Consider the following 24,388-nt stretch of genomic DNA (forward strand, 5'->3'; position numbering starts at 1 on the left):
TGGTGGCCCGCCTCTGTTGGGGCGGAGTCTCTGCTGTGGCGGGTTGCCTTGGCAACGGCGGGCTGCCTCGGCATTGGCGGGTTGCCTTGGCAAAGGCGGGCTGCCTTGGTAATGGCGGACGCCCCTCCCCCACAGAGCTGGACTGTCCCGGGTTCAGCTGTGCTTGCTGTGAAACTCTCAATCCAGAGTTTCTGGTTGCTGTTCTTTTGTGGGGGTGGGGCCAGCCGAGCCTGATCGCCTGGCTCCCTGCCTCAGAGCCTTTTATAAGTTGGTGTTCCAGTTGCCTATTGAAGAGGCGCCGGGGTCTGTTTGTTTTCCCCTGCGGCCACTCACTGCGCTGGCTTAAACAGCGGCACTGAGGTTTGTGGTGCTTTTTTTTTTTTTGCCCTGGAATCTACTGTCCTGGTTCTCTGCTCAGTCCCCTTTTTGAACTGGCGTATGGGCGACTTCCCATGGCTCCAATCGCCAGCCAAAAGGGCCCCCGGACCGGTGTTTTTTGTACGGAGAACCGCGGCTCCGGGGCGCCGACAAAGCAGCCGCGCGGGGCAAAGCAGCGGCGCTGGCCGGCACAGCCGCGCTGGCCGAAACAGCCGTGCTGGCGACCGTGGAGCACCTCCGCCCGGGAATTTCCTAGCCTGTGGGCAATAAAAACGCGGCGTCCACTCACCCTCTGCGCTTTCACTGGGAGCTGCAATCCTGAGCTGTCCCTAAATGGCCATCTTGGATCCTCAGGACCCTAAGTTGCACTCTTAAGAAGTGGGGATGAGGCCAGGTGCAGTGGCTCATGCCTGTAATCTCAGCACTTTGGGAGACCTCCTGGCCAACATGGTGAAACCCTGTCTCTACTAAAAATATAAAACTTAGCCAGGCTTGATGGTTCGTGCCAATAATCCCAGCTACTCAGGAGGCTGAGGCAGGAGAATCACTTGAACCTGGGAGGCAGAGGTTGCAGTGAGCCAAGATCGAGCCACTGCACTCCAGCCTGGTAACAGAGTGAGACTCTGTCTCAGGGAAAAAAAAAAAAAAAAAAAAAAAAAACAGAAGTGGGGATAAGACCAACAGCCATAGGCAGTTGGAATTTCTGCTTCCTCCACTATAACTACCATTCATTTTATTTACTTTCCCCACAGCTGGTGTCTCATCTGCTTTAAATTGGGGGTGGGGGGTGGAGATGTTGCTAGCAGGCATAAAGTCACAATTAGTATCAAAAGAACCCAAATTGGAGCTGTATCCAAAATAGGAGCATATCTCACATGGTAGCGCATGTATCAGGAGGGTGACTGAGAAAAGAAGGAAGGTCATTTGATAGATCAAAAAAACATTTCAATTAAACTTCCAAGAGAGAAATGTGTCCTTCTTTCAGAAAAACTTTCTACCCCATTAGTTACTGGCCCTCCTGTTCATTGTCAACACTCCTAACCTCCAGTCTCCTTACCCTATCTTTGCCTACACCATTTTCCATCATTTTTATAATGAGTTCTCACTGTATTACTTTCCTTGCCCATCACTTCCTTTATTCTCCTTGCTTTCTACCTTTTTCTTTAATTATTATCTTTTCCCTTCAATACTCAGGTCAGTATGTGTGTTGGCTTCTGACTCCTGCCACCCTTCTTGTGTGGTATGTTCTGTGTGTTAGGTTCTTTTCTTTGCTTCCTCATTTGTCTCAAGATATTCTGATCTTTACTATGATCAAAATGAATTGTTTAAGAAAATCAATATCATGCTTTCCTACAATTACAGTAGGTTGAACTAATTTTACTTTTATATTCTTGGAGTAGATAAGTCTTAATTGCTGTTGTAGTTTAGTCAAGTATTAAAATTTCACACTTTGAAACAGAAAGTCCTTGCCCTCTGTATTTTTCCAGACCCTCCTTCTCTCAGAGTCTTTCCTCATCCTCTGCCCTATGTTGCCAGAGAATGACCCTGGGAATTTATCAGTCAGCCTTGTCAGCTGGCTTCTGTATGGGTTCAGCCAGTGGGAGAGGAAGCACTGGTAGGATTTTGGAGGTCAGGAAAAAGAGAAGCTCCAGTGTTCAGGCTACCTCTCTCTGTCTTGTGGGGTATCTCTGGTGGTGATTGCAGCTTTTGTCTGGCTCCAGTTCCCACCAGACAAGCCTACTGTGATTCCAGTATCCACTGGTGACCCTAGCCTCTGGGTTCTGTGATACCGCTGTTTCCTTTTGTTCCTCCAATCTAGGGGAGTGGTAATCTCTAGTTTGCCTTGCCTTTTTGTCTCATGGTTGGCTTCTCAGCCCTTCCATCACTTTTATTACTAACTCCTGTTAAATTCTCTCTTGTTTAAATACTTAGAATGCTTTCTATTTTTCCAGTAAGACCTTGATTGATATACCCTTTAAGAAAGAAATTATAAGAGAAGGAAAAATAATTAGATACAAAAAAGAAAGGGAGAAGAAAAGGGGCAAAATGATAAATATAAAAAGGTAAATATAAAAAGATAAATACGAGGCTGGACACAGTGGCTCATGCCTATAATTCCAGCACTTTGGGAGGCTGAGGCTGGTGGATCATGAGGTCAGGAGTTCGAGACCAGCCTGGCTAACATGGTGAAACCCCATCTCTACTAAAAATACAAAAAAAAAAAAAAAAAAAAAAATTTAGCTGGGTATAGTGGCATATACCTGTGGACCAGCTGCCTGAGAGGCTGAGGCAGGAGAATTGCTTGAACTCAGGAGACAGAGGTTGCAGTGAGCCGAGACCATGCCATGGCACCCCAGCCTGGGTGAAAGAGCAAGAATCCATCTCAAAAAATAAAATAAATATAGAAAGGAACATAGGGCCGGGCACGGTGGCTCATGGCCGCAATCCCAACACTTTGGGAGGCCAAGGCAGGCAGATTGCCAAGGTCAGGAGTTAGAGACTAGCCTGGCCAACATGGTGAAATCTGTGTCTACTAAAAATACAAATATTGGCTAGGCATGGTGGTGCATGCCTGTAATCCCAGCTACTCAGGAGGCTAAGGCAGGAGAATCACTTGAACCCAGGAGGCAGAGGTTGCAGTGAGCCAAGATCGTGCCATGGCACTCCAGATTGCAAGACAGAGCGAGACATTGTCTCAAAAAAAAAAAAAAAAAGAAAAAAGAAAAGAAACAGGAACATAGGCTGGGCACTGTGGCTCATGCCTGTAATCTCAGCACTTTGGGAAGCCGAGGCAGGCGGATCACCTGAGGTCAGGAGTTCAAGACCAGCCCAGCCAACATGGGAAAATTCTGTCTCTACTAAAAAATACAAAAATTAGCCAGGCATGGTGGTGTGTGACTGTATTCCCAGCTACTGAGGTGGCTGAAGCAGGAGAATCACTTGAACCTGGGAGGTGGAGGTCGCAGTGAGCAGAGATCACCATTGCACTCCAGCCTGGGCAACAAGAGCAAAACTCCATTGCAAAAAAAAAAAAAAAAAAAAAAGAAGGGAACACAGAAGGGGCAGAAAGAATTGAAGAGAATGGCTTGTGGACAAATCATGTAATGAAGCTGTGATAATCCATTTGTTTTTTTCTCTTGGCTCCACATACAGGTGGTGTACAGATCCTGCCTTAATAAACTGTTTGAAGCAAAAAAACGCCGTGGTCAGGTTGGTTTGACTACTTAATCCTTTCTCCCTCATCCACAAGTTGTGATTCCTAAAGTAGTTGGTTTGTTGAGTATGCTTTCTAGACTGCTTTCTTTATTCTCACTCAGTACAGTGTTCCTGCATTTCTGTTAACGTCTTTGACAGAATTCAGATTCTCCCTACAATTGTTTTTTTTTTTTTTTTTTTTTTTTTTGAGTATTTGTCTTTTTTCTCTTTGTGGAAGTCAGCAGTTCCTCTTGAAAGAATCTTTTTTTTTTTTTTTTTTTGAAACAGAGTCTTGCTCTGTCTCCAGGCACCAGGCTAGAGAACAGTGGCGCGATCTCGGCTCACTGTAACCTCGTCTCCTGGGTTCAAGCCATTCTCCTGCTTCAGTCTCCTGAGTAGCTGGTACTGCAGGCCTGCACCACCATGCCCAGCTAATTTTTGTATTTTTAGTAGAGACGGGGTTTCACCATGTTGGCCAGGATGGTCTTGATCTCTTGACCTCGTGATCTGCCCGCCTTGGCCTCCCAAAGTACTGGGATTATAGGCGTGAGCCACCACGCCCGGCCAAGAGAATCTTTTTTTAAGCTAGCATGTGCCTGTCAAAAGGCAAAGGTGGAGGAGGCATCATGGAGCTGCTGGTATGTTAACTTCACAAGGTAGCGGGTTACAGTATTTCTATAAGCCACTTTTGTTTTCTTTGTTTTTTTTTTTTTGTTTGTTTTTTGTTTTTTGTTTTTTTTTTTTAGAATAAAGCAAGGTATAAATAGAACCGTATCTATGTCCTTAGAAACTACCTTAAAAACTTTTTTTCAGCCCTCCAATCTCCTTTAAGTTATGGCTCTAACAAAATCTACCTCTTTCTTTCTTTTTTTTTTTTTTTCCCCCAGACGGGGTCTTGCTGGAAATTGCGCCTCCTGACGAGCTGCAGTTTTGGCTCACTGCAGCCTCCGCCTCCTGGGTTCAAGCGATTCTCTTCTCTCAGCCTCCTGAGTAGCTGGGATTACAGGCATTCGGCACCACACCCTGTTAATTTTTTGTATTTTTAGTAGAGAAGGGGTTTCACCATGTTGGTCAGGCTGGTCTCAAACTCCTGACCTCGGCAGTTTGCCTGCCTTGGCCTCCCAAAGTGCTGGGATTACAGGCATGAGCCACTGTGCCTGGCCACAAAATCTACCTCTTTCTTAAATACCAATTTAAATGGCACCTCCTCCATGAAGCCTCCCCTAATATAGTCTCTCTCCTAAGTGTCCACTTGTTTGCACCCAGAATAACTGACCAATAAGAACTGCACAATATCTTTTTTGTGTCCCCTCCGAGGGACTGACTGGTATTGTATACAGTGTCTAATTTTACTCAGTTGAATTGCGTCAATAAACAAGTGGAGGAATTGACTCCTGGCCTTAAATACCAACATTAGAATTGCATTTTTCTGTGGATAAAGCAAACATCAAGACAGTATATATTTCCTTCTTTTCTCATCTTCCCTCACCCCCGAACTCCTTTCACCTACACTGTAAATGTGCATCTGGTGCTTTCACTTGTAATACAACTTTAGTGATTTAGTAATAATAGATCCAGCCCCTGTGCTCAGATGTAGCAGGAGTCACATCACTAAGAAAAGAAAGATCTTCAAGTAGAGAAAACAGAAAAGTTTAAGATATGAATATATATTTTTGGACTGTTAATCTCACACAATTATTCCATTTCTTTTTTTTTTTTTTTTTTTTTGAGACGGAGTCTTGTTCCGTCTCCCAGGCTGGAGTGTAGTGGCATGATCTCGGCTCACTGCAACCTCCACCTCCCGGGTTCAATTGATTCTCCTGCGTCAGCCTCCCACATAGCTGGGACTGCAGGCGCCCACCATCACACCAGCTTGCTTGCTTGCTTGCTTATTTATTTATTTATTTATTTGTATTTTTAGTAGAGACAGGGTTTCACCATGTTGGCCAGGCTGGTCTTGAACTCCTGACTTTGTGACCCTCCCACCTCGACCTCCTGTAGTGCTGGGATTACAAGCGTGAGCCACCTTGCCTGGCCAATTTTTCCTTTATTTCAAGTCATTGTATACCTTTTATACATCTGCTATTTCCCCAGCATGGTACTGAAATACTCTGGAAAATTTAAAAGAAGTAACATAGCTTTTGATCATGAGTAATCTACAATCTAGTTATGAACATAAAATTTAAGACATTATAACATAAAGTATAATGAAGTATGGAATATACCATTAGTGCTGTAGAAATTTAAAAAGGAAGATAGTTAATGAGGCAAGGTTAGTCTGTGAGATCATTTTTAGCTGAGCATAGAAAGAATTATAAAATTTAAGCCAGGTACAGTAGCATGCACCTGTAGTCCCAACTACTGAGGAGGCTGAGACAGGAATATTGCTTTAACCCAGGAGTTCAAGGCTAGCCTTGGCAACAGAGTGAACCCTGTCTCTACTAAATAAATGTTTCGGTTGCCCTAAATATACGCAGCTGAGTTGAAGATGAAAAGAATTTCAGAATTTAAATTGATTGGGGCTGGGCGTGGTGGCTGATAACTGTAATCACAGCACTTTGGGAGGCTGAGGCATGTGGATAACCTGAGATCAGGAGTTTGAGACCAGCCTGGCCAACATGGTGAAATCCTGTCTCTACTAAAAATACGAAAATTTGCTGGGTGTGGTGGCAGGTGCCTGTAATCTCAGCTCCTGAGGCATGAGAATTGCTTAAGCCTAGGAGGCGGATGTTGCAGTGAGCCAAGATCGCACCACTGCACTCCAGCCTGGGGGATACAGTGAGACTCTGTCTCCAATAAATAAGTAAATAAATTGATTGATTGATTGGGGTTTGAGAAGAGAATTTCACATTATTCAGATGATCTTTGCCAAGACATGCAAGCAAGGCTTTTATTTTATCTAGTTTGGTGAGAACAAGTAACATTTGCAAGCATGTATTAAGTACCAAGTATACTGTGTTTCTCCTCAGTATCTCATTTAGTCCTCAGCAGCTCTATAAGTTTTCTTAATGCTAATATTCATATTTAATTTAACATTTCTTAATATGAGCCTTTTAATTGATCAGTTCATTTAATGTAATTTTTTTCTCCCTCCCTTCTCCAAAACCTGATTTGATTGTGGGCTCATGATTGTAGTATGGTATATTGTATCCCTAGTTTACAGACAGTTTTTTTTTTTTTTTTTAAGTAGCATTATCTGTAATAGTCAAAAGGAGGCAACAACCTAAATGTCCATCTGTGGATAAAGGAATAAACAAACTCATATATACATACAATGGAATATTATTTAGTCAAAAAAGGAAAAAAGTAATGGCACATGCTACAGCTTGAATAAATATTAAAAACATGCTAAGTGAAAGAAGCCAGACACAAAAGGTCACATACTATATGATTCCTTTCATCTATAGGCTTAGGTTCAAAGACTTATGAAGTATTAGAGAATGTAGGATTTGTAACCAGCTCTGTCTAATTTCAAAGGCTGTGTTCTTAACTCTACTACTTTATGTTACTTTCCTTTACAATATAGAAATCTAGCTAGAACAGTTTAGTCCTAGGAAGTAGTGGAAATTAAGTTTGGAAAGAAATCCAGCTTATGAAAGATTTGGAATTATATGCTGAGAAGTTTGGATTTGATCAAGCAATAATGGGAATTACTTTGGATTACAAATGTGTATCCTTTTGTTATTTTTAAGACTCTTTTTCTATCACCTTGGTCAGTTTTTGATTTGGGCTTATTTACTCGAAAATAAAATTGCTTTTTAAATTACATTTGTAGGTACCCTAGAAAAAGAAATAGTTTGATAGAACTTCCTGATGACTATAGCTGCCTCCTGAATCAAGCTTCTCATTTCAGGTAAGGAGAGTATGTGTATATAAGTGTATAATTTTAAATTGTTTTCTGAACTTGCAATTGGTATACACCATAACTAACATACTTTTTGTTGTTGTTGTTTTGTTTTGTTACTTTTTTATTACTTTTTATTTTTTAAAGACAGGGTCTTGTTCTGTTGCCCAGGCTGGAGTGAAGTGATGTGACCATAGCTCACTGCAGCCTCAAACTCCTGGGCTCTTCCCACCCCAGCCTCCCAAGTAGTGAAACTACAGGCAGGCGCCACTGTGCCCTGCTATATTATTTTTTGATTTTTAGTAGAGATCAGATTTCGTTATGTTGCCCAGGCTGGTCATGAACTCCCAGGCTAAAGTGATCCTCCTGCCCTTGGCCTTCCAAAGTGTTGGGATTACAGGCATGAGCCACTGCACCTGGCCACAAACCTCCTTTTTTAACGGTGACCTCTGAGTGTCCTTCAAAACAACGACTGTCAATTTGTTTTTGATTGAGGGAAAATCCACATAACATGCAGTTAATCATGATAAAGTGTACAGTTCAGTGACATTTAGTGTATTCATAATATTTTTCAACTACCTAACCTCTTTAGTTTGCAAACTTTTTCATCACCCCAGTGAAATACTTGTATTCACTAATCGCTTCCTGTTCCCCTCATCCCCTACCCCATGGTAATCTGTAATCTACTTTCTGTCTCTATGGATTTGCCTATTTTGGATATATTATATGAAAGGAATCATACAGTATGTGACCTTTTGTGTCTGGCTTCTTTCACTTAGCATGTTTTTAATATTTATCCAAGTTGTAGCATGTGTCATTACTTTTTTCCTTTTTTGACTAAATAATATTCCATTGTATGTATATATAAGAGTTAGTTTATTCCTTCATCCATAGATGGAATTTTAGGTTGTTTCCTCCTTTTGACTATTACAGATAATGCAACTAAAAAAAAAATACTCATGTACAAGTTTCTTTATGGACATAACATTTTCATTTCTTTTGGACATATGCCCAGGAATAGAATTGCTGAGTCAGACAGTAATTCTGTGTTTAACTTTTTGAAGAGCTGTCAAACTGTTTTCCACAGCGGTTGCACCATCTTATGTCCCAACCAGCAATGTGTGAGGGCTCCTTTTTCTCACATCCCTGCTAGCCTCTCAGTGAACCACCTGAGAGATCTAAACATACAACCTCAATTTTTGGAAGACAGGTCTCTATTGTCTACGCTGGCAGAAGCAAGCCACACCAGAAAAACAAGCCATCATCCCCATGGCTACCTGGCGTGGGGTTTGGAGATAGAGGATGCTAACCACTACACAAAATGCCAAAACTCACCAAAATTTACCAGTTTCTTCCTTTATCAAGCGTTCCCCTGGATGCTGCAAGTATTTGACCAGGCTCCAGAGTTCCAAAATAGTTGCTTCAGGCCAGACATGGTGGCTCACACCTGTAATATCAGCACTTTGGGAGGCCAGTGTGGGTGACTCAGTTGAGGTCAGGAGTTCAAGGCCAGCCTGGCCAACAGGGTGAAACTCTGGCTTTACTAAAAATACAAAAATTAGCTGGGCATGGTGGGGTGCACCTGTAATTCCAACTACTGGGGAGGCTGAGGCAGGAGAATCACTTGAACCCAGGTGGCTGAAGTTGCAGTGAACTGAGATCATGCCACTGCACTCCAGCATGGGGGACTAAGTAAGGATACTCTGTCTCAAAGATAAAAAGTTGCTTCAGACAGTTCTTGCTGGCTTAATAGTTGTTTTATTAGAGTGACTGATTCCTGGAGCTCCCTACCCTACCATTTTCTATGATATCACTCCTTAATCTTCCTTTTTTTTCTTTCAAGCCACAAGAACCCTTATTAAACAAAGTCTTACATGGAAATCTATTAAACAGCAAAACAGGTAATAGCATCATGACTCAGGTTCAAGCTTGAAGAGTGGAGTACACCCCCTCAGGCTTTTTTAGCACCATCTCCCTCACCTCCCACCTCTATCAAAACCACTCTGAAGCAGTAGTTCCCAAACATTTTTCTCTCTTTCACCCCTTTCACTGATGATTTCAAGTGGAAAAAGAATTAGACAATAACAAGACTGGTGAAAACAAAATAGACAAGTTAACAATATATAGTACTTATTATTAACATCATGTGTGAGTTACCTATTAGTTACTTCTGTAAGAGAGCATAAACCTAAACATGTTTCTATATGATAAAATAATATCCTATAGCTTAAAAATAATTTTGTATCTTACTATACTCACCTTGCTATAATATGTTGTAAGTTATTTGAGTAGCATGAATCGTGACCACCACCAGTGAGATGTCACTGAATGGAGGAATTATATTCACATCTGCTGGTGGTGTAAATACTTCATATTTGAATCATATTGCATCATGTCTTGGAAATACTAAGCCAAAACTTCTGCTGATATAACTGTGTGTTCTGGACACTCAGGAGGCATCATGTCACCTCCCATAGCAAACCACATTGATAATGATGACATGAAACGAGTAGTAACTTGTAATTAAAAGACAAGAATATCAGTAGCCTGAAAATCAAAGTCTATTCAAGACAGTTGATTTACTAGTACCTAATCATCCTTTCTCAAAATTGCAGGAATTCCAAAGCTCCTTTAAGAGTTTTGTAATGTTGCCAGGCACAGTGGCTCACGCCTGTAATCCCAACACTTTGGGAGGCTGAGGCGGGTGGATCATGAGGTCAAGAGATCGAGACCATCCTGGCCAACATGGTGAAACCATGTCTCTACTAAAAAAAAAAAAAAAAATTAGCCGGTCGTGGTGGCACATGCCTGTAATGCCAGGTACTTGGGAGGCTGAGACAGGAGAATCGCTTGAACCCAGGAGGTGGAGGTTGCAGTGAGCTGAGAAAGTGCCATTGCACTCCAGCCTGGGCAACAAGAGCAAAACTCTGTCTCAAAAAAAAAAAAAAAAAAAAAAAAAAGTTTTGTAATGTTACTAAGCATTATGCAGCAGCCAGACTTCTTAATAAAATGCTTAAATTAATTCAAGATCTCAGTAAAGACATATAACTCTGAAATTTTGTTTTAAGGATACCAGTTAGTAGCCATAACTAACTGCTTTCATGTAGTAGTCCTTAGTTATATGTTAAATAATTTGCCATGATTTTAAGGAACCCAAAAAAAAGGATTGCAATTTAAGATTTTTTTTTCTTTTTCTTTCTTTCTTTTTTTTTTAGGCAGACTCTTGCTCTGTCACCCAGGCTGGAATGCAGTGGCACAATCTTGGCTCACTGCAACCTCCGCCTTCTGGGTTCAAGCAGTTCTCTGCCTCACCCTCCTGAGCAGCTGGAATTACAGGCACCCGCCACCACATCCAGCTGATTTTTGTATTTTTAGTAGAGACGGGGTTTCATCGTCTTGGCCGGGCCGGTCTTGAACTCCTGACCTTGTGATCCACCTCCTTTGGCCTCCCAAAGTGCTGGGATTACAGGCGCAAGCCACCATGCCTGGCCAGTGTAAGATTATTTTAAGGCTAGGTGCAGTGACTCATGCCTGTAATCCAAACACTTTGGGAAGCTGAGGTTGGCGGATCACTTAAGGCCAAAAGTTCAAGGCCAGCCTGGCCAACATGGAGAAATCCTGTCTCTAGTAAAAATGCAAAAAGAAAATTAGCCAGGCGTGTTGGCAAATGTTACTGAGTAGTCCCAGCTACTGAGGCACGAGAATCACTTGAACCTGCAGGCACAGGTTGGCAGTGAGCCAAGGTCATGCCACTGCACTTCAGCCTGGGTGACAGAGTAAGACTCTGTCTCAAAAAAAAAAGATCATTTGAGGCCTTAAAGAGCCCCTCTTTGACTCGCTCTGAGAATCACTGCCCTGCAGAATGACTCAAGAAATTATCTTATCTAATTATAACAATTGTTTTAAGCCACGAAGTTGGGGGAGTTAAGTGGTCCAGTAGGGTCTTGAGTAGCTCACAACCTAGCCACCATTACAGGATAAAATTGACCTTCATGTTCTAGCTCCCTTTCTAGTCAGCCATCTAAAGGAATGGTTGGGTCACTTTACCTTTCCGCCCTCAAACAGCTAATTAATTTCAAAGATTGCATCCAGCTCTAAATTCAGCAATTCTCCTAATCTTGGGGCCACATTGTTACCACAAAAGCCTGGTGAATAGATATTATCTTCCAGGCATTAAGAATAGCAGGTTGAGGCCGGGCGCGGTGGCTCAAGCCTGTAATCCCAGCACTTTGGGAGGCCGAGGCGGGTGGATCACGAGGTCAAGAGATCGAGACCATCCTGGTCAACGTGGTGAAACCCCGTCTCTACTAAAAATACAAAAAAATTAGCTGGGCATGGTGGTGCGTGCCTGTAATCCCAGCTACTCAGGAGGCTGAGGCAGGAGAATTGCCTGAACCCAGGAGGCGGAGGTTGCGGTGAGCCGGGATCGCGCCATTACACTCCAGCCTGGGTAACATGAGTGAAACTCCGTCTCAAAAAAAAAAAAAAAAAAAAAAAAAGAATAGCAGGTTGGCGGAGTACGGTGGCTCATGTCTGTAACCCCAGCACTTTGGGAAGCTGAGGTGGGTGAATCTCTTGAATTAGGAGTTCAAGACCAGCCTGGGCACCATGGCGAGACCCCGTCTCTACGAAAACATATAAAATAATTAGCTAGCTGTGGTGGCATGTGCCTGTAGTCTCAGCTACTTGGGATGCTGAGGAGGGAAGATCGCTTGAGCCAAGGAGGTTGAGGCAGCAGTGAGCCGTGATTATGCCACTGTATTCCAGCCTGGTTGACAGAGCCAGACCATGTCTCAAAAAAAAAAAAAAAGAAGAAGAAGAATATCAAGTTGCTGGCTTCTAGGAGGATATGAGGAGAGCACTGGTCTTTATTCATCACAGGGAGGATCCTTCTGGATGATATTACTACTTACAGGTTTCACGTAAGAATGAAGATCACAATCCTATGATGTCTTCCAGTTTTATTGTCACCACTAGTTTCCATAAGACTGAGCCATCCCTAGTGTTGGAGGGTGGCTGCTCAGTGCTATACTTTAGGCTGCCTCCCCACTCTTCCTCTGTAGGCTGGCTAATGACTCCATCCTGTATTAAAGATGAAAGAAGATGTTGGCTTTATCCAAAAAGGGCTATAATTATGTTCTGGAGCAACCTCCTGGAAGTAAAAATAGTCCTCTCATCGTATGCACAGAGTTCCTCTGCTCCTATGAAGACAAAGGTGTTTTTGGATTGGTTTTTTTTTTTAATCCTGTCTGAGAAACTGGGAATCAGAAAAAAAAGCTGTCGGTACCCTATTGGAGATTCTTTCTGATGTTCTTTATTATGATGCCACTGTGGGCCTAGTTGGATCTCTGCTTTGGTTGCATTTATCTTCTACTGTCCAAATTAAGGAATGTGGTATTTCCCTTTGTGTTCAGTGTACAGCATAGATTGGAGGAGCATGGGAAACTCCTTTTTAAACAGTAACCATTATCCCCCTTGGTGTGAGGGCATTGTGGCAAGTCTCCATCATACCACTGTGTAAAATGGTCTCAAAACACTAGTTGACTCAAGCAAGTCAGCACTATCACTTTTTCCTTCCTAAGACTTCAGAAGGCATATTCAACCACCATACTTTATGAGAATTATCAGGACACCATTTATGTAATATAGATTTTCTTACTATATTAATTGGATTTATTGGATGGTTTTCCATGAAGCCCGCCCTGTTAGGGGACATATTAAACAGGAGTTAGCTAATTAAATGTTACCTTGTGTTTTAGAGCTTCCTTTGCTGGGAAGGGGTCAGTGATGAAAACATGTTTGATTGCTAACAGGATATATGGTGCTTTTTTTTTTTTGTTTGTCTTTCCACTGTTTTCTAAATGTTTTCTTCCCTTTTGAGGTGCCCACGGTCTTCAGATGATGAGCGAAAGCATCCTGTCCTCTGTCTTTTCTGTGGGGCCATACTATGTTCTCAGAACATTTGCTGCCAAGAAGTCGTGAATGGGGAAGAGGTTGGAGCTTGCATTTTTCACGCACTTCACTGTGGTGCCGGCGTCTGTATTTTCCTAAAGTGAGTAGTGAGTGTTCTAGAAGCTTCATGATGAACTTAAGGAATCTGGATCCAATCTGGGGACCACTATGGTGGGACAGTGTGTTGATAGCAGATGATCTATCAGAAATTAGAGTGTTAACCTGTTATTCACATGAAATTGCATTTGAGGCTGGGTGTGGTGGCTCACTCCTGTAATCCAAGCACTTTTGGAGGCCAAGGCAGGTGTTGGGAGTTCAAGACCAGCCTGAGGTTGGTAGTTCAAGACCAGCCTGACCAACATGGTGAAACCCAGTCTTTTAAAAAAAAAAAAAAAGAGAGATTGCATTTGAGAAGATACTGTGGGAAAAGTAGTGAAAGAAGAATAGATTTCTGTTCACATTTCCATTATTTGTGGAAAATCTTAAATAGGATAGAGTTTGTATTAATTACTCTCGTCTTTTAATATAATACTCAGGTGTAATGAAAGAACTTGTAGTCCTAAAACTTATATTTAAAATGTACTGGCTGGGCACGGTGGCTCACGCTTGTAATCCCAGCACTTTGGGAGGCCGAGGCCAGTGGATCACCTGAGGTCAGGAGTTCAGGACCAGCCTGGCCAACATAGTGAAACCCCATCTCTTTAAAAAAAAAAAAAAAAGAAAGAAAGAAAAAGTACTCTTCCTGGAAGATGGGCTCTTTAAAATAAATAAAAATAAAGAAATAAAAAGTACATGTAGGCCAGGCACAGTGATCTATGCTTATAATCCCAGCACTTTAGAAGGCTGAGGCAAGAGGACCACTTGAAGTCAGGAGTTTAAGATCAGCCTGGGCAACATGGCAAGACCTCATCTCTATAAAAAATTAGCCAGGCATGGTGGCACGTGATGGTCGTCCCAGCTACTTGGGAAGCTGAGGTGGATGGATTGCTCGAGACTGGGAGTTTGAGGCTGCAGTAAGCCATGAACATGCCATTGCACTCTAGCCTGGGCGACAGAGCAAGATCCTGTATCAAAAAATAAAGTACATTGTAAATTGTTACTTTAGATTGTCCTTTGATATCTTTGTCTATCAACCCACCATTTCTCCTGGTCTTTCACCAAAAGATTGAGAATAGAAAAATAGTCCCTTTTGTCCGGGTGTGGTGGCTCACACCTGTAATCCCAGCACTTTGGGAGGCCAAGGCAGGCAGATCACGAAGTCAAGAGTTCGAGACCAGCCTGGCCAATGTAGTGAAACCCCATCTCTACTAAGAATACAAAAATTAGCTGGGTGTGGTGGCACATGACTCTAATCCCAGCTACGTAGGAGGCTGAGGCAGGAGAATTGCTTGAACCCGGGAGGCGGAAGTTGCAGTGAGCTGTGATCACACCACTGTAGTCCAGCCTAGGTGACACAGCAAGACTCTGTCTCGAATGAAAAAAAGAAAAACAGTCACTTATATTTATGAAAGAAGAGTTTAAGTTGCCTGAAAAGAAATAAAATTCAAAATGGATATGTATGCTTTTTTTTTTTTTTCACTCTCCCCATGTAACACAGTTTCTGTTACATAAATCCAAATGTCTTTCTAACTGTGAAATATGTAATCATTACTCATAGACATCTTTTGAACCACGGGGAAAGAATGTATGGAAGCCAAACCGAAACCTATTTTTAGGGAACCCACAGCAAGTAAACCCACTACCTAATCCCAGCTGTTTATTTCATAATTTCTGTATATAGTACTTATCCCTTGTACATGTGTACACAAGCCTTTTTTATGTCTGTTTCCCAAGAGACATAAAAAAGAGTCCCAAGTGCCTTCAGAGTGGCAGTGGCTCTTTCTAATCGGCAGTGTTTCAGGCCAGCTCTAACCAGAAAAGCCTTTATGCTTCCCTAGTTGATAATCTGTCTGGCTTGAGGTTATCAGACTAGGAGATTTGATTCTGTTCTTCTGTTAGGCTCCCTCCTCTCTCCAGGTTATGTCAGGAATTAGAATAGAAACAACCCCAGCCACCATTTTTCAGGGTATCTGTGGCTGAAGTAGGACAGCTTTCTCCCTCCCTTCAACAGATTCAGTCCATATCAGTGATCTCATTTCATCAGATCCCCTCCTCCTTTTCTATAGCCTGAACAAAAATAGCAATATGTGTTTTCTTATATTTAGACAAAACATAACATAGTCTATTTGTCTATGTTTGTATTGTCTTTATACTGAATTTCTAATAGATACTGGCCAGGTCTTTTCTCTAGATTAACATTGATGCAGTGCCTATCATTTGCACACATACACTTAATCATATTTCCTGTTGATTTTCTCCTTCAGAATCAGAGAATGCAGAGTGGTCCTGGTTGAAGGTAAAGCCAGAGGCTGTGCCTATCCAGCTCCTTACTTGGATGAATATGGAGAAACAGACCCCGGCCTGAAGTAAGATTTTCTTATAATAGGAAGATTTTGATAATTTCCCTTTTATATTGTTTGTTTTCTATTTTAGTCATATTATTGTATATAAATGGTGATAGTTCTTTAATCACAAAAGGTAATTGAGGCCACACGTGATGGCTTATACCTGTATTCTCAGCACTTTGAAAGGCCGAGGCAGGCAGATCATTTCAGGCCAGGAGTTTGATACCAGCCTGGCCAACATGGCGAAAACCCATCTCTACTAAAAATACAAAAATTAGCTGGGCATGGTGGCGCACTCATGTAATCCATGCTACTCTGGAGGCTGAGGCAGGAGAATCACCTGAACTTAGGAGGTTGCAGTGAGCCAAGATCACGCTACTGCACTCCAGCCTGGGCGACCCAGGGAGATTCTGTCTTCAAAAAAAAAATAAAATAAGCCGGGCGTGGTGGCTCACGCCTGTAATCCCAGCACTTTGGGAGGCCGAGGCAGGTGGATCACGAGGTCAAGAGATCGAGACCATCCTGGTCAACATGGTGAAACCCCGTCTCTACTAAAAATACAAAAAATTAGCTGGGCATGGTGGCGTGTGCCTGTAATCCCAGCTACTCAGGAGGCTGAGGCAGGAGAATTGCCTGAACCCAGGAGGCGGAGGTTGCGGTGAGCCGAGATGGCGCCATTGCACTCCAGCCTGGGTAACAAGAGCGAAACTCCGTCCCAAAAAAAAAACAAAACAAAACAAAAAAATAATAATAATAAAAAAATAAAATAAAATAATTGAGAGCCATTTTTTATTTACTTATTTTCGGAGACAGAGTCTCCCTTTGTCACCCAGGCTGGAGTATAGTGGTGCTATCTCAGCTCACTGCAACCTCCACCTCCCAAGTTCAAGTGATTCTCCTGCCTTAGCCCCCTGAGTAGATGGGACTATAGGTATGTGCCACCACACCTGACTGATTTTTGTATTTTTAGTAGAGACTGGGTTTCAACGTGTTGGTCAGACTAGTCTGGAACTCCTGACCTCAAGTAATCCACCCACCTCAGCCTCCAAAAGTGCTAGGATTACTGGCATGAGGCACCACGCCTGGCCAAGAACTACTTTTTAAATAGCTTCAAATTTAAAATATTAAATGTAATGACATTCTTTAGCATGTAATTTTCAACAACTTTGTGCCTCTCCAAAATTTGAAGGTAATATTTCTCCAAAATTTTTAAAGACACCAGCCATCCTAATGTTTCAGTGTTCTATTATTTTAATCAACCTTTCTTCAGAATTCCTTAAACGGATTGACACTGATAGTGTAAATTTGTAGTGTCCAGTGATGATGTTTGGTTTAGAGATATTGTTTCCATTGCAATACTTCAAACTTTTTTTTTTTTTAGTTGGAGTCTCACTCTGTCACCCAGGTTGGAGTGCAGTGGCACAAACTCAGCTCACTACAACTTCTGCCTCCAGGGTTTAAGTGATTCTCCTGCCTCAGCCTCCCAAGCAGCTGAGACGACAAGCAGGTGCCACCACACCTGGCTAATTTTTTGTGTGTTTTTAGTAGAGACGGGGTTTCACCATGTTGGCCAGACTGGTGTCAAACTCCTGACCTCAGGTGATCTGCCCACCTTGGCCTCCCAAAGTGCTGGGATTACAGGCATGAGCCACCGCGCCCAGGTGAAACTTGTTATTAGCCAGCTATATCAGTTTTCTTTCCTTCTGAGCATTAGCAAAATGTTTAGAACCCTGAACTTTTCTGTATCCTTCCCTGGTCGTAGGAACTGGGGTTCTACTGATGGTTTCTGAAAATGAAGAAACTGACAATGGTCCCAAAAGTACATATAGATAAAGATTAGACCTCCTTACAATAAACTCTTTTTGTTTCACTGAAATTTTGTTCCTTTGACATATTGCTCAGAGTGAATAGGCTTATTAGATGGGGTTTGGGACCTCAGATCATGCGGAGCTTTGTTTTTATTGGGATAGCATTTGACCTGTCTTTAGGTTTAGGGAGAAAAGCTGAGTGGTGAAAGTTAATGACTGAGAATGATCTTAGCTGTTCCACAAGGGTACAAAGCAGAGTTTTAAAATTAATTTGGCAGTTTTAAAATTCCCAACCTGCTGAGGCACTTGAATGCCTCAAGGAATGAGGATCTCATAGTCCTCCATTATTGGCAACAGCCAGACTTAAGTCATTTTTGGATTAGCTGTTATACAGTGTTAAAAACTGTGCAACTCTAGAATTGAAGTATAGTTATTTTATTTAAATATTTGCTAATTATTTGCTAATAACCATCCAATTTGTCATAAGGACAGTTACAACCAAATATATCTGAGTAGAAAATATAATTTTAGGGCCTAGTGTTATGCATCAGACCTAAAGTCTGCTGCACAAAGATCATAAATTGAAGCTAGATAACAATGTGAAGTCAAAAAGCTATTCAGGCCAGCCACCAAAAAAGAATAGTGCTGCTTCAAGTTATAAACCTATTTAAATGAGGTCCCATAGTGTCATAGTATACTTGACCTATTTTATGAATAGTCAAGGGGTACATTTCTGCTTTATTAGCTAAGTAACCTGTCAAGTTCTTAGTGATCAGTGGTAAAGGGAAAATACCCTTTTTTAAGCCCTGTGCTAGGGAATTCTCCCAGCTCCTAGAACATCTCAAGAGTGCATATGAATTTAGACAGTAAAGATGTGTCCAATTACTAGATTCAAACTTACTTGTTGTTTTTTCTTTTTTCCCTATAGGAGGGGCAATCCCCTTCATTTATCTCGTGAGCGGTATCGGAAGCTCCATTTGGTATGGCAACAACACTGCATTATAGAAGAGATTGCTAGGAGCCAAGAGACTAATCAGATGTTATTTGGATTCAACTGGCAGTTACTGTAAGCTCCAACTCTGCCTCAAGATAATCACAAATGATGACAGTAATAAAGACTGATTGAAAATTATGGAAAACTTTTCTGAGGGCTGGGGAAGTATTGAGGGTCTTTTGCTCCATGTCCAGATTCACTTACATCAATAAAATACTCCTTAATGGAGTATTGCTTTCAATTAGCAAACATATGCTTCAAGGGAAAAAAAGGACATAGATTAATCTATTTTGTGTTCTAGAATGTGAAAGAAATGCTTGTTCACCCCAAGGGTCTGATTCTGCTAGTATTTCCAGGAAATTTATTCCCCTTCATAATTTGTCTCATTTCATTTCATCCACTTGGTAGATGAAATCACATCAAACAATTGTGGACGTTTTTATATGTTGGTTAACTTTTCTGCAATTTTGGATTTGGTATTTTCCCCTCAGGTTCAGCTAACATTGGATCGCTGACAAGATTCTAATAATCTGTGATAGTCTTCCTTGCAAGACTAAGGAGAATTGCAGAAACCATACAATATACTTGAATTGAGAAAGATTCCAAAAATATATTTTTTATTATTTCTCTTTTGAGGAAATACCCTTAATGTGCCACCTGCTGCTGTCACCACAAATTAAACTAAATCTCTATATGGACAGAGTATGATTTCTGCCAATGTGGATTTGTTATTCATTCCTGATGGTAAAAAGAGCTTGCAGTTCTCACCTCTAACTACAAGTAGCTTTGTTGAGTTTTGAAATACTACTTGACATTTTCCAAAGGCAAATCTCATTCTACAAGGAGATTGTGGCTCCATCCTATTTGACTCTAAGAAACCTCTTGTAATTCTGATGTAAACTATTTGTAGAATGAAGATAAGAAAATTCTCCCAATAAGTGGATCATGACAACTGTAATTTAGAACAGTCAGATTTAAGCCAATTCCAAAATCCTCTACATCTTTGTAAAAGACAAATCCTTGATGTTGTCTGTGTGCAACCTTTTCATAAACTTTGGTTTTATGACTAGTACGAACCACCAAAAAAAGCCATGTGATCAGTAATCTGTGTCTTGGTACAACATGCTGCAGTTGAGCTATCTTGTTTATAAATAATAGAGCTCTCCTGAATCTGTGCATAGACTTCTTGGTTCATGGCTTTAGTTTTTTGTTTCAAGAAATTGTGACATAAAACAGCAGACAGAAGATAAATGGAAACCTTCCGTTTTAACTTGTGTTGTTTCTGGGGTAATGTTAGAAGCTTGAAAGATACATTTAAACACTGTATCTTATTTTGCCCTTGATTACTAGTGTCTTATATATGTGTGTAAATGTTTTCCTACCTTCTTTTTGCTCAGCAAAGACAAGCAAGTAAAAATATATTTGCTAAGTGATTAGTGATGCACATTTGGGGCTATATATATATTTTTTTTTTGGTACTTTTATGTAACAAAAAGTGGATTTTGCAGTAAGGGATTGGCATGAGCAGGTGTCAGAATCACAATCAGATTTCCTACTTGAATAATTATAGTTCAGAAGGTATCACGATAGATAGATACATCTCTAGTGAACAGTTTGTAACAATAACAGGTAAGGATCAGGAAATTCAGTTATTTGTCAGATTTGCCAGAATGATTAAATAATTTGAACATTTGTGTTTGTTTCTTATGTAATTTTATTGAGTGGATTGTTTGGGAAATCTGGGCTGGAATAGGAAACAGAAGATACTGACTTCTGCCCTAATTGATTGGCCCCATTTTAGCAAAGATAAACTGACTTTATTTTTAGTCTTTTTTATATTCACTTAATAAATTCTGGAGTTAAGCTCTCAAAGAGGTCAGAGGGACTATCTGGCAATAGCCAGCCAGACCTTTACTGCCAAAGAACCCATTTCATCTTGCTTTCTACTGATTGAGATTTTTCTGATTTTTGCACTGTAGATGAGCATATGTCTCAGTGCTGCCCCAAGCCCAAGGGATTTCTCATTATGTTCAAATGTCCTATGATTTACCTTAATCATTGCAAACAGTTATGCTTATGAAGTTTACTTACAAACAAGCAACTGAGTCACTTTATTTCTTTAGCGTAGTATGTGAAGGCACTGGTTCAACAGGATGGCTCCAAAACTGTGTTTTTCTAATGTTTGGTGAGGGGCTGGCAAGAATTTTAATGATATGGTGAAAAATATATCTGTATAATTAATTTATTATATTGATGTATGGGCTGTGAGTTCACCTTTTAGTGGTCATTTGTTGTTTCATAACAACTATGCATTTTGGTTCACTGTGATGATGATCTATATTTAGTGACTGCAACATGTTTATACCACTGATTCAAATTCCATCCATGATGAAGTTATACAAATAATGCATATATTGATAACTTTTATTGCAAAAATGTAAATTTAAAACTTGTATAATGTTCTTGTGCTTTTTAAAATAAAATATCTTATATGTGTATATTTAAAAAGAAAAAAAGGGACTTCTCATGTTTGGGGATTTGGGTTTGAAGTATAAAAATTCTATGCCTAGGAGGGCTCTCTAGTTGGAATCTTTGTCAGCCCAGGCAAATGTTTTAAAAAAAGTAAGTGTTTAGTTTACATGGGTCTCCAAACTTTTTAACCATATACTTCATAGGTAGTTTTTAAGCATACATACCAAATAAATATACATGTACATATATTTTATATTCTGTCTATGCAGTGCTTTAGTAATACATTATGCAAATTATAAAACATAGCTTTAAAAAGGAGATTTAAAAATCAGTTAAAAATAGAAGTATATATTTAAATATCTTCCAATCCAAACTGCGTCCTTTTGGGTATGCACACCCCAATATGGAGACAGCTGTCTAGAGCAGCACTATCCAGAAGAGTTTGGAAATTATAGAAATGTTTTGTGTGTATTTACAATACAGAATGGCAGTCACTATTCTTATGTGGTTATTGAACATTTCAGATGTGGCCAGTGCAACTGAGGGCCTGAATTTAGTCGTGTGTGGCTGGTGGCTACCATATTGGGCAGAATATGTCTAGTGTGATGGTTCTCAAACTCAGTTGTGCATTAAAGTCACCTAGAGAGTGTTAACAAAATACAAATGCCCAGTTCTCACTCTAGATCTGGAATCATTCTTCTGGGATTGAGCCTTAAAATAAGCAGTGTGGTTTTCTTCCGTTTCTGAGCCATAATTCTTCACTTAAAATGCAGAGGTTGCTTTCTTTATAGCTTGGTGATTTTCAAACTAAGTGCCAAAGATTCTGGGAGAAACGTAGGCCTGAGAGGGGAAAGAATGCCAAAGCTGGATAGTTGTGATTTTTCATTTTGAGTTTCTGTGTAAGCTTTCATTTGAGAAAAGGGTACCTGGAATTAAAATATTAAAAGCAATTGCTTTAGTTTTAAACTTTAAAATATTCTATGAGGGGGCCAGGCTTGGTGGCTCACGCCTATAATCCCAGCACTTTGGGAGGCAGAGGTGGGTGGATCACGGGGTCAAGAAATCGAGACCATCCTGGGCAACATGGTGAAACCCCATCCCTACTAAAAATACAAAAATTAGCTGGCTGTGGTGATGCACACCTGTCGCCCAGCTACTTGGAAGGCTGAGGCAGGAGAATCTCTTGAACCTGGGAGACAGAAGTTGCAGTGAGCCGAGATCGCGCCATTGCGTTCCAGCCTGGCAACAGAGGGAGACTCCATCTCAAAAAAAAAAAAAAAAAAAAAGAATCTATGAGGGGCAACACTGAAGACAATGAAGGGTTTCTGTTTGTTTTTGTTTCTGTCTTTTGAGACAGTCTTGCTCTGTTGCCAGGCTGGAATGCAATGGCGCGATCTCGGCTCACTGCAACCTCTGTCTCCCAGGTTCAAGTGATCCTGCTGCCTCAGCCTCTTGAGTAGCTGGGACTACAGGCGCGTGACACCACGCCCAGCTAATTTTTGTATTTTTAGTAAAGACGGGGTTTCACCATGTTGGCCAGGATGGTCTCCTTCTCTTGACCCCGTGATCCACCCGTCCCCGCCTGCCAAAGTGCTGGAGTTACAGGCATGAGCCAACATGGCTGGCCAATGAAGGGCTTTTTTGAGGTGGGGAGATAAAAATATAAGACACTTGTAATTGGCATGGAGAGGTCACTAAGGGGTCTTCTTCATGCTTATTATAGCATGGTAACAGGCCACCACTAGGAAAAGCAGATCATACAATCAGGCAGATTGTTCACAGTTTGTATTAAAATTTAAAATTTGTGTACAACAATGGGCACCATTAATAACATTAAAAGATATTCAGAGTTAGGTATTAGCATCACATCAACGGCATAGTTTCTGGATCTCCCCAAAACTCTTCCAGAAAAACATACCAGCCAGGGTAACAAGAAACCCAAAGCTGGTATATTCAACAAAACTAGATAACAGAGTCTTTTGCACCCAAAAAACCTATTGACAGCAGGACTGTGCAGTGGCAGTGGTAGAAAGTGAAAGGGGATACTAAATATAAGTTACAGAACTGGAAAGTTGCTAACAACCTCCAAATGGAGGGGACCCCACTCAGGAGGAAATAGGGACCATCAGATGTGAGAATAATTACCAGCAAAACTAAGAGAAGTCCTCACGTGCATTAAATTTAGAGTGGTGGTTGAAAAAAGCTGCAATATTAAGGAAACCAGACAGTATGGTGGCCAACTAAATCTACATCCTTATAACCATTAACTACTGCCTTTGGCCGGGGGCAGTGGCTCACATCTGTAGTTTCTGCACTTTGGAAGGCTGAGGTGGGAGGATCGCTTGGAGCTCAGGAGTTTGAGACCAGCCTGGGCAAAGTGGGGAAACCTTGTCTCCAGTTAAAATTTTAAAAACTAGTCTTTTGTGGTGGAGTGTGCCCGTATTCCCAGCTACTCAGGAGGCTGAAGTGGGAGGATTGCTTGAGTCTGGGAGGTGAAGACTCATTAGCCAAGATCTCACCACTGCACTCCAGCTTGGGCAACAGAGTGAGACCCTGTCTCAAACAAAAAACTGGCTTCGTTAAGGAAAGAGCCTCACCCTGTGGAAAACTGCTACAAACAAACCAAATTAAAAATAATAGGAATACTGAGGGTTATAAAGTTTAGATTGTGTGCATGGGTGCTAAGTACTATATTGGCAAAATGCAGCACTTAAAGATGCAAGTACAAGAGATTAGTATGAGTACTTGACATTAACAACAGGGGTAGGAAGCCTGGAGCTGTGACACAAAGCAAGCTTTCTTGTCCCACCCCTGCCCATTTGATGGACACCTCCTCCTAATGCCCCAGAAAATTAATCTCATTTAAATGAGGAGAACAAAAAAGAAATATAACCTAGCCTCAAAGTTACTAAAATAAGAGAAAAATGAATAAAGTTGCAACCACTGATGAGAATACAGTAGAGAACTGTGGCCTCAAGACAGACAAAACCTGTAACCTGATATTACACAATTAGTTAGAAAAAGATGAGGACATACAATCAAAGCTTTGACAGAAGAACACAACTCAGAAGTGTAACAGATCTCTAAAATGATACGGCAAGAAAATAGGAGGATGGGAAACTCAAGTGAGATTTGGGGAAAAAATAGAAATTAAGACTAAGAAGGAATACAAAAATGAAAAGTTAGCAATGGAAAGCACAGTAAGGAAAGGATGGAAAGACCTGGGCATGGTGCTGGGCACCTGTAGTCCCAGCTACTCGGGAAGCTGAGGTAGGAAGATCCCTTGAGAAGGAAGTCAAGA

General features: G+C 41.1%; 1 protein-coding gene across 1 annotated transcript in view; it reads left to right on the top strand.

The window, feature by feature from the left end:
* The window catches only part of UBR1 (ubiquitin protein ligase E3 component n-recognin 1), a 178,133-nt gene extending 156,793 nt beyond the window's left edge, over positions 1–21,340 (top strand). Inside the window, exons 44-48 of the mRNA XM_032297878.1 lie at positions 3,532–3,588; positions 7,349–7,426; positions 13,299–13,469; positions 15,733–15,834; positions 18,550–21,340. Coding sequence (XP_032153769.1) covers positions 3,532–3,588; positions 7,349–7,426; positions 13,299–13,469; positions 15,733–15,834; positions 18,550–18,691 — 550 coding nt within the window. The 3' untranslated portion in view covers positions 18,692–21,340. The remainder of the gene's footprint in view (positions 1–3,531; positions 3,589–7,348; positions 7,427–13,298; positions 13,470–15,732; positions 15,835–18,549) is intronic.
* Positions 21,341–24,388: the final 3,048 nt, after the last annotated feature.

The sequence above is a fragment of the Sapajus apella genome, unplaced genomic scaffold (assembly GCF_009761245.1).
Source record: "Sapajus apella isolate SASKATOON/1434 unplaced genomic scaffold, GSC_monkey_1.0 scaffold37, whole genome shotgun sequence".
Classification (NCBI taxonomy): domain Eukaryota; kingdom Metazoa; phylum Chordata; class Mammalia; order Primates; family Cebidae; genus Sapajus; species Sapajus apella.